The sequence below is a fragment of the Diuraphis noxia genome, unplaced genomic scaffold (assembly GCF_037042655.1).
Source record: "Diuraphis noxia isolate RWA-SAM2 unplaced genomic scaffold, SU_Dnox_SAM2 contig0002, whole genome shotgun sequence".
NCBI classification, from domain to species: domain Eukaryota; kingdom Metazoa; phylum Arthropoda; class Insecta; order Hemiptera; family Aphididae; genus Diuraphis; species Diuraphis noxia.
This window is the reverse complement of record NW_028301712.1, coordinates 69613114-69624417: the sequence shown is the minus strand read 5'-3', so window position 1 is coordinate 69624417 and position 11304 is coordinate 69613114. Positions and strand designations below refer to the sequence as shown.

General features: G+C 33.7%; 1 protein-coding gene across 1 annotated transcript; it reads right to left on the bottom strand.

Moving 5' to 3' along the window:
* Nucleotides 1-5603: 5603 nt before the first annotated feature.
* LOC149058855 (uncharacterized) lies at nucleotides 5604-10880 on the bottom strand. The gene has a single exon (XM_089218504.1). The coding sequence runs from the start codon at nucleotides 10878-10880 to the stop codon at nucleotides 5604-5606; it is 5277 nt and encodes a 1758-aa protein (XP_089074630.1).
* Nucleotides 10881-11304: the final 424 nt, after the last annotated feature.

Sequence of the window (11304 nt, the reverse complement as noted above, 5' to 3'; positions counted from 1 at the left end):
TAACTTACAAAATCCTTAATTTTATATACATGATGACATTCTCAAGATATTTTTGTATATTTTTTTTTGGTTCCGGAATCCCCCCCCCCCATTTGTACGCCACTGACCTTGATAATAATATAATTAAATTGTTCTAAAATTAATGCCAACATTATAATATTTTGTATAATCCACCGAATCACATTTATATTTAAATTAAATTAAATCAATACATAAGAACTCAAATAATTGATAAACTATTTTCTAAAAATTATTATTTGGTACCAACAAAAAGCATTAAAACAAGTATCCATTAAAATATGTGAGTGGGTTAAAAGATTTATTTGATTAAAAAAAAAAATGTAGGTACTAAATAACAAAAACAAAAACGCAGTCAAAATATTTAATATTAGGCACACGATTTGTCACTTTCAATAATTTTATCGGATTTTTAACATGTTTTAAATCATATTATTTTGGCAGTTATTTTATTGTTATATGCACAGATTTAATACACAAAATACATATCAAATAATTTAACTTATATTCGTTGAGTTGAAATCATCCTGATTTAGCACTGCAGCTACACACACAAAAAAAAAAAAAAAAAAATGACACCATTATATTTCCGTAAAAAAAGGTCAAAAAATAATAATTAGTTATTTGATCGTTCAATACGTCAATCGAAAAGGTGACCGGGTGAGGAGTATTTGAGTTCAAACCCCGCTGCAGTAGATATCTGATCGGATTATAGTTTAACAAATGTAATTAAAAAATATGTCATGTACACTCATTCACTGTACGATTTTAGGGAGTATAAATAAATAAATAAAAAAAATGTTTAAAGTATTTCAAGCCAGTTAAGTCTTTTATGACAATTGATTGCATTATTCCGAAGAATACTACCCAAAATATATGTACAAAATTAATTTTAAAATAAATAAAAAGATTGAACTCGCATAATATTGACATACATTCACCAATCATAGTGCCCAACTAGCTGGTTGGTTAAAAATAATGACCACTAACTGTACAGGTATAATGGTTTAAAGTAGGTATGCTATAAATTATTATCAATCTAAATGTATGAATCATGAATGTATATTCCGTTGAAATGCAAAAAAAGTTTACCGAGTTTTGATAGTGTAAAGAACTATAGACCATAAGAAAATAGAAATCAATAAAAAAATGACAATATTATTACTATTATTATCATTAATCATCTTTTTTTTTAATTATTATTATTATAAAATATATAAAATTAATATAATTTTAGTTATGTATATAAAAAAAATAAAACTAAAAAAAGTATATTTTAAACTTTAAAGAAATTCAATCTGTTTATTTGATTACTTTACATTTCAAGTTGAATTTTAATATTTTGGTAGGAACCTACTTAACAAAATGTAAAAACATTAATAATTAAACTATATTATAAGTGTTAAACTCGGTTGTTCATAATATATCCTAATAAGAAATTATTATTTAGGTAAACATTGCTTATTATTTATGTGTTTACAACAATTGAAATTAATTTGATATTCATTGAAAGCCACAGTTTATTCAGTATTGTAAGACCTTCCATATTATAATAATATCAATGGTATACAATATATTTTTTTAATTTATTAAATTACTTTTTTCATAAGAATGTTTGAGAATTATTTATTTAAGTAATCATTTTTTTTTTTTTTTTTTTTAATAGATTAAGAAGCTACCCATAGAATTATTTTAAATTTTGTACCAGTCACAAATAAATGTCAATAAATTAAAAATATCAACTAAAAGTTGTTGGACATATTATGGGTTATGCCATGATTAGCACTTGTAATCATATTTTGATGACATGAATTGATTTTTTTTAAATTCTATATTCTAGATAATATGTATTTCAATAGCCCATATCTATTATATTGGAACTATGACGAATTAACACTATATAATGTTTTATAAATTATAACAAAATGTACCAACCATCAATGATCTATATCTTCAAAAACGAATAGTAATTTAATTTGTTATAAGGCTATATAATGTACGTAGATGCAATTTTAGAGTAGGTAACTTATAAGGGCTTGTCATCGCTTTAACATTAAAATGAACTTCTCTAAAAATATGTATTTAATTGAAGTATTAAATTCTCCATTAGTTTTCTAATCTACATACTTCAGTAAACGTTGTTTGGAAAAGTTTTTTTTCTAAAGTTTAAACAACGATTCATTATTAGCGTGTTTTCTTTAGTAGATTTTGGATCCACCCCCAGAACATAATATTGGTTCAATAATTATTGTATTGAAATCGATTAGTAATATTATAATAATACATAACTGATAAAATTACAATCTGTTTAGAATATATTTGATACTCGAAAGTAGTGTTTTTGCAATAAATTTGTTATTTTGAACCAAAGATTATAATTATAATATATTTATTATAAATATATATGACAACAGAACCTAAATAATATTATTAACTTTAGAAGTAAAAATATTATCTTGTGAATCTCGTTGCTTTTTTATGATTTAATTTAAAAGCAAGTTATAATCATTTTAAAGTAGAAAAATTGTTTGTGCATATTAAAATTATCATAACTCAATTTAAAATTAGTATGTGAAAAAAACCTAAGAGATTTACTAAACCAATAGCCATGACTTATTTATAAATTTGATAATATTAAATTCATAAACACTCTAAATTAAACATGATATACTCATATACTTAAATGGATTATTCAGAACGTATAGTTTTCTGTCGATAACATAAATCTTAATGGTTTCAAAAATAAGATAAATATATTTACACTTAATATTCGTCATTAAGTATTCGTTAATAACTAGAATTAAGACGCTCTGTTGTAATTTTTTTTCTTTTTTTTTATCAACCAATAAACATATAGGTACTAACGGGATACATATTATAATAAAACAGCGTTCTATCGGAATGAAAATTCAATTCCCATAGTGATACTAAATTTATTTGAAAAATAAAAAATAGGAAAAAGATAGTTAACCATACTATGTTGACGTTTATCTTCAAAGTTTTGAAATTTAATCAAATAAGCCACTTCGTAACTTACCTATGTTACATATTATTGACGTAAATGCAATTATTACGACTGTTGCATATTAAAATTGCCTTAGAATAAGAAGAATTAGAAAAAATATTCATCATATATAGCGATACCGTACTTATATCAATAGAAAATAAAAATAAGTATATAAAGTTACATAATTGCATTTGGTTTTGATAACTATTTTTTATGTACACCATATAGACTATAGGTAAAGCATTATTTTATACAATGTGATAACTGATAAGAGCCACTTTTTAATTAAATTTTCTTGATTGATTATTTAGTGTGAATCAGTGGTGAATTTAGAATGATTTTCTCGTGGAAGGAGGGAGCAGGGAATACATAATTTCATTTTTATATAATATATACATATATATATACTGTAATACTGAGGATATTAGATTTTTTTCATAAAACAATATTTGATTTTCTTGATGGTTGAGACATTTTTTTTTAACAAACAAGTTTTACGTCTCACTTTTTATATCCCTTTCTCCACGATTCTTATACCTAGTTATAGCAGAAAACGTCTGAGACAACAAATGGTCCTTTGTCTGTGATACTAATAATTTGTCTGCAACTATAATTATTTATTAAACGTCCTTCGTTTAGCTCAATAAACTTATAACTTCTCAAAACAAAATATGTAAAAGCAACGACCTATACATATATAGAATAATATACATTTTTCTCAATTTTGATAGTTTAAACGGCCCAAGCTATCTTTTTACTGTTATACATTATTATTAAATTGATAGATGCCATGGATGATCAGTAAATATCGATTTAATGCAAAATAGTATCTTTTATATTTTGATTTTTTTTTTTATTGAACATTTTAGCATCGACAGCAAAGGCCATTAGTTACACTTATTTACAATAATGATATAATATAATATGTACTGATACAATGGTAAGTTATTTAATTAGGATAAAACATTTTTTTTTTTATATAAGATTGAACAATTTTGTTTTTCTTAAAAAATTAATTATGTCTAGGTTTTTTTCATGAATAGGTCCGAGTGTGGAGTCGAGGTTGTATGATATCTTATGTTTGGCTCGTTCTTGGTTGTAGATTATGCAGTCGGCTATTATGTGTTTTATTGTTAATGCAATACCACATGTTTGACAAATAGGGGGGTCCTCTTTTTCCATAAGGAAACCCTGGATGATTCTGGTGTGCCCTATGCGAAGTCGGTTAAGAACCGTCTCCTCTTTCCGGGTGAGTTTTGTATTTTGATTTTATTGATGCAGGTAACATTTATTGGGATTTTTCCTATAATATAACGCTGCAGCTAAAGACTATAAACGTTTTTATAGATATTTTATAGGAATAAACCGATGAACCCATCGACTTTAGTATTATGTGGATATTTTTTTGTTTAAAAGTATTTTTTACGATTGTGAATTATTCATTCATTTCATACAACCAATAAACAATGATAGCCAATTCACCAGGAATAAGATGTAAATTGAGCTTTGAACTTTTAAAAATTTACTGTAAAATGTATTATTTTTCAGTAAACAACGTAATAGGTTAAAAATAAATATCGGTTTCTAACTATAATACTAGTTTCTTTTAATAAAAAAAAAAAAAAAAAAAAAAAAACTATAATACTACAGTAGGTACCTTTTACTTAAATCTATAAACGTGCGTTCTCCGTTGACCATCCATTATAATATAGAAGTACCTATTTAAGCGCCAAAGATTTTAAAATATTGTTTTTCTCAATGTCGTTTTATGTGATAGTATTCAATCATATTCTCTACAAGCCTCGAGTAGACTATTGCTAAAACACCATTTAGCATAAATCGCGCAAATGCGGTTTTATGGTATTTTGTTATGAACGTTAAATACTCAAACAACATAAAAACTTATATAAGTTACGTAGTAGGTAATCTTCTTCTAACTGCTTAAACTAAAATATACAAACAATAATACATCGTACAATCTTTATGTTTTTTAGATCATGTTACGTAGTTTGGGTAGGTACTCATGAAACTAATTACTCGACTTGGTTTTTTTTTTTTTACTTTGGGTATAAATTTATTTAGCTGATGCAAACATAACTTGAAATATTACAATTAATAATACAAAATAGCTTAGAGGGTCGAACGACGCACACTCGGTCTCGCGGTACTATGTCGACTGACTTAACAATAATTTTATAGATCCGGTGTCTCGGTCGAATCACCGATAACAGTACAACCGATAATAATAATAATATATATAATGAGTAGTGACCGAACATGCCGCCCACCTTGGAACATTAAGTTTCAAATTTTACTTATAGTTATTATAAAAATACATTATTATACACATTAACATATACATTACTATACAATCAACAGATTATACATGAAATAAAACAAAATATAAAAAATACATATGTAATAGGCGTGGATACGCAAATATAAATCATGACATATGGTTACTATAAATATTAAATAATTCTACAAATTGTATACATTAAAGTTAATACCATGCGAAATATAATACTCGGTTATTAACCCATGACTTTAGAAAAAACAATTTTTTTTTTTTTTTTTTTTACTGTTGATCGAGTGGTGAATTGCCCTCGAAGGGAAGGGGACATAAATAACGAACTGCCCGGGAAAATTCGCCTTTGCAAGTTCGCACCTTAGCCACCCGTACTTGCCCATTGGAACCGTGAATGACCTCTACTACCCTGCCCATGGACCATTGGAGCGGAGGCACATTGTCGTCGCGCATGAGCACGACCGTACCAACTCCGAGTTTAGGTCCGCTGGAGCTCATCCATTTTGTCCTTTCCTGGAGTTGCGTTAGATAATCCCTCGTCCAACGGGCCCATAACTGTTGCGTGAACTGTACAACTCGTCGCCATCTCGACAATCGATTGGTCGGGACATCTCTCTCATCACGATCGGGTAGCGAAGTTAATGCGTCACCAATAAGAAAGTGGCCGGGGGTGAGAACGGATAAATCGGAAGGATGTGAGGACAAAGGGGTTAAAGGTCGCGAATTTAAAATTGCCTCTACACGTATTAATATAGTGTTCAACTCTTCAAAAGTGAGTGAGGCATTGCCTAGTGTACGATATAAATGAGCTTTCAGCGACTTCACAGCCGCTTCCCAAAGGCCGCCGAAATGTGGTGACCTCGGTGGTATAAAGTGCCATTGAATACTTGATTTGGATAATGTGTCCTGAATACGCTCCTGATGTTCAGTAGATTGAAAAAGTGCTTGCAATTCTTGGAGTTGACGGTTGGCGCCCACGAAGTTCGTGGCATTATCGGAATAAATGTCCGTGCACAGTCCGCGTCTATCACAGAACCGCTGCAACGCATTGAGAAACGCTTGAGTGGTCAGGTCGCCTACTAATTCTACGTGCACCGCCTTAGTAATAAAACAAACAAATAAGCAAGCATATGCCTTATTCAATGGAGCATTCCGCCTTAAACTGGACCTGATCATAAATGGACCTGCAAAATCTACACCTGTCTTTTTGAATGCCCGTGTAGGCCGTACACGAGCCTCGGGAAGATCACCCATGATAGGCTGTACGACAACAGGTCTATATTTAAAACATTTTATGCAGCGATGTACAACACTACGCGCAATACTGCGTCCGTTAAGTGGCCAGTATTTTTGACGAACCGCGGATAATATAGCCTGTGGGCCGCCATGCATTAATCTGTCATGCTCGTGTATAAATATTAATTTGGTTAAAACATTTTTCGCAGGCAAAATTATCGGATGTTGCTGCGATTCATTTAGAGTAGATGCATTTCCTAGGCGACCGCCCACCCTGATCAAATCATTTTTATCTAAAAACGGACGCAGGCGTAACAATACACTTTTAGAGCTTACTTGGCCTGATTTACGTAAGTCCTTGATCTCACCAGCGAAATTACTAGCTTGCACTAACTTAATAATACTATTCGTAGCCTTGTCGATTTCATCGGCCTGAAGCGCACCAATTAATTTTTCTTTCTTCGACGCATTATTAATAAATCGTAGGCAAAATGCGGTAACGCGTATTAGTTTCGTTAGAGATGAGTATCTTTCTATGATCGACAAATCGTACCTGTCTGTAATTACGTGAGATACTGTTCGCGCTTCTAATAAAACTTCGTCCTCTCTACTATAGATATTATTTTCTTTCGGCCAATCAGAAACATCTTTGTGCAACCACATAGGTCCCTTCCACCACAAATTTGATTCACCGATTTTTGTAGGACAACAGCCGCGAGAAACTATATCTGCCGGGTTATCCTTGGTGCTGACGTGGTGCCACTGCGAAATCGAAGTAGTTTCATGTATTTCGCCAATGCGGTGTGCAACAAATGTTTTCCATCTTGCCGATTCCGACGATATCCAAGATAAAACGACGGTAGAGTCAGACCAAAAATATTTGTGTTCAATTGGTATAGATAAACTCGTCGCGTACTTGGCTGCCAGCCGCACTAGTAGGACGGCAGCTAATAGCTCTAGACGTGGCAATGAAATTGTTTTTAATGGTGCGACACGTGATTTCGAACAAATTAAATTAGTTATGACCTCACCATTATAGTTTTTTACGCGGAGATATAGGCAAGCGCCATATGCTGTAAGTGATGCGTCCGCGAACCCATGTAATTGTATATCCGCAATGTCACCGTCACCTACGAGCGAACGCGTAATTTTTAACGTGTTTAAATGCGTTAAATTTGCACGGCACTTGCGCCACTCGCCTTCAATTTCTGTTGGTAACGTTGCATCCCAATCTACCCGCGTTTGCCATATTTTTTGCATTATGATTTTAAAACAAATTATTACAGGGCTTATTAAACCAAGTGGATCGAAAATTGCGGCGATCTCGGACAATATCACGCGTTTTGTTGGTCGCGCCTTGTTATTGTACATTAACACTTTGTATTGATATGCATCAATGTCTTTATTCCAATAAAGTCCCAAAATTTTTGTAACATTTTCCGTATACTGCAAATCTAAGTCATTGTTGGCACTTGGTACTGCTTCAACACCAATCAACAAGTCGGGATCGTTGCTTGACCATTTGCACAGCTCTAGACCAGCGCCCCTCAAAATCGTAATTAGGTCATCACGTAATCTTAATGCAGACTGTTTTGACATGGTTCCGCCGAGAAAATCGTCTACATAGAAATCACGACTTAGGGCCTGACAGGCTTCGGGAAACTTTGACGACTCTTCTTCGGATAATTTTTGTAAACATGCCGTTGCCAGGTATGAAGCGGTGACTATGCCATACGTAACAGTTTTTAGTCGATATATATTTAGTGGCTGGCTCGGGTCTTCACGCCACAAAATGCGCTGGAAATCACGTTGGCTTTCCGACACCCAAATCTGCCGGTACATTTTTTTTATATCAGCTGTGAATACGTATTTGTGTATACGAAATCGCGTCATTATAGAGACCAAATCCTCTTGTACGGTAGGTCCCTTTAGAAGCACATCATTTAGACTTACGTCAGTACTTGTTCTCGCCGACGCATCGAAAACCACGCGCAGTTTAGTACTGGTACTGCTTTCGTTGCGAACTGCATGGTGCGGTAGATAATAACCTTTATCATCTGGAATCGTGTTTTGCGTAATTTCCATGTGTCCAAGTTCAGAGTACTCTTTCATAAATTTGCTATATTCTTCCTTGAGCTTGGTATCGGTTTGAAATCGTCGTTCTAATGATAACATTCTGCGAAGGGCTACGTCATGCGATTTTCCTAATCTAGGAGCATTGTCACGAAAAGGTAGACTTACTGTAAAACGCCCGTCTTCACCACGCTTTACATTTAACTCGAAATGTTGTTTACACCTTTTTTCCTCTAATGTGTATACGTTGCAATTCTTTACCTCCTCTAAGCGCCAAAATTCGGCAATTTGATTTTCTATATTTGCGAATTCGGACATTACGCTCGTACATAATGAAAATGTTGAGTTTTCGGCTTGATTTGTTGGCGAAGGGATGGGTCCCGCGATGACCCAACCTAAACGAGTGCCCTGGAAAATTGGCCCCCGTGAAACTGTCTGAATTTGTTCTTTAGTTAGTAATTCAAAATATATTTCGGCGCCTAAAATGATATCTACTTTTTTAGGCACGTGGAAAGATGGATCCGCCAAGCTTATATCCACCGGGATCTTCAGTTCTGTCAGATTAACCGGCATCAACGGTAACTTGCTCGTTAAATTGGGAAGTGCAAAAAATTCCAAATTTAATGAATAGTCGTATATACGCGATTTAATAGTAGTTGTTACTTTGTACGTAGACGTATGCGATGCATCATTAATGCCGATTATCGAACACGATGACTTTATTCGTTTTAAATTTAAACGCCGGGTCAATGACTCGGTCATAAAATTGTGCTGCGATCCACTATCCAGTAACGCACGGCACAAAACCGGTTTATTTTGACTGTCGAATACGAGAATCTCGGCCGTTGATAACAATACCTGACCTACTTCACTATTTTGACGTGCATGAGCATTTACCGATGCGGGTGCGCTATTAATCATTGCCTCATTAGCGATATCATTTCTATCGTTCTCCGCAGGTGGAGTGGTGTTGGACGATTCGCCGCCGTTCCTCGCACCGCCTGTATGTATATTATTATTATTAGCGCGCGACAAATGCAACAAACCATTATGTGGACGCGCGCATTTCGGACAATTACGTGACTTACATTTGTCGGAGTGTGCGCGTAAGCATATGTTACATAATTTTAAGTCATTAATTCTTTTTATTCTCTCTAGTATTGTGAGTGCTAGAAATTTGGTACATTTATAAATTGAGTGCGAGCCATTGCAATTATAGCATCTGAAAGATGTGGTAGTTGTAAATGATGAAGACCTGTCGCCTGATTTCTTGAACTTTGGAATGTCCGTTAGTACCTGTGTATTCATGTTTTTATTTGATTCTATCGCCTCCAAAATTCGAAAACGTGATTTTAAAAAATCTATTAGTATTGGCACTCCGCAATCTTCCATCTTGGTCGCTTCGCTTTCCCATGCTCGTCTCGTGTTTGCGTCCAGTTTTGACGTTATTAAATGAGATAACAATGCGCCCCAACTGTCTGGAGTTTGTCCTAAAGACTCAAGCGCTTTTAAATGACCAGATACCGTGTCAATTAGCGTACGCAAATGTACTGCCGACTCTTTTTTCAGTGGCTCTAGATCAAATAACGCTTTCACGCGTACCTGGATCAACACCCTTTTGTTGTCGTACCTTGTGATTAAACTTGTCCATGCTACTTGATAATTTTCCGCCGTAGTTTGCAGACAATGTATAACCTTTTCCGCATCTCCACTGAGACACGATCGTAAATAAAAAAATTTTTGAATGTCGCTCATCGATTTATTATCGTGTATTAACGCCGTATATATATCGTAGAATGCGGCCCACTCTGTATACACTCCTGTAAACCTTGGTATCTCGATAGCAGCTAACTTGATTGCCGACTGTACGGGCTGTAGGCTTACACGACCATTTGCTTCGTCGTTGCTGGATTCGTTCGAAGTCCGATTAGGTGACGGATTTGAATTAACGCCTGGCGACGCGGCTCTAATTATTTTATTGCATTTAGCTACGTTATCATAATACAACTCCTCGAACTCGCTACGGTATTTCTCGCTCTCATTAGTTGTCTCGGTTTCTTCTTCAATTTGCAATTGAACTTGTTGAAATTCATGCCATGTTTCTATGGTCTTTTCCAATCTTACCGTAATTTGATCGATATCTGGACTACCTTTATTATCGCGGATGTAATTTGCTATACGAGTTAATTGGCCTTTTAGCTGGCCCCGGCGTGTGATAAGGTTCGCCAGCTCACTCATTGTATTATCTATATTGTAGTGTGTAGCTATTCTATGCACTGTCTAATTCTACCACGTACTTTCCACTGGCTATACTTATATACGCTAATATATAATTTCAACCGCGACTCGAGAGTGTCAGAATATTAGGAATAGGTAAACGGGAAAAGGAAATAAACCCCGAAACACTAACTTATAGACTATGTGCTATTAACAGCTCGCTTACCTTGCCTTGGATGACCTTGACGAAGTTCTTCCTTGACGAAGCTCTTCCTTGATGAAGCTCTTCCTTGATGAAGCTCTTCCTTGATGAAGCTCTTCCTTGATGAAGCTCTTCTTAATACTTCTCTATAATGAAGTATTGTGCACGCACTTTGGATTTCGCGTTTAAAATCACTGGACGATCGATTTACGCGATGAGCACTAGACGCTCTTATTAATTTAA

Bases quoted from the DNA above. Each gene is read 5' to 3' on its own strand.
- LOC149058855 (XM_089218504.1), bottom strand. From the start codon at position 10,880: ATGAGTGAGCTGGCGAACCTTATCACACGCCGGGGCCAGCTAAAAGGC.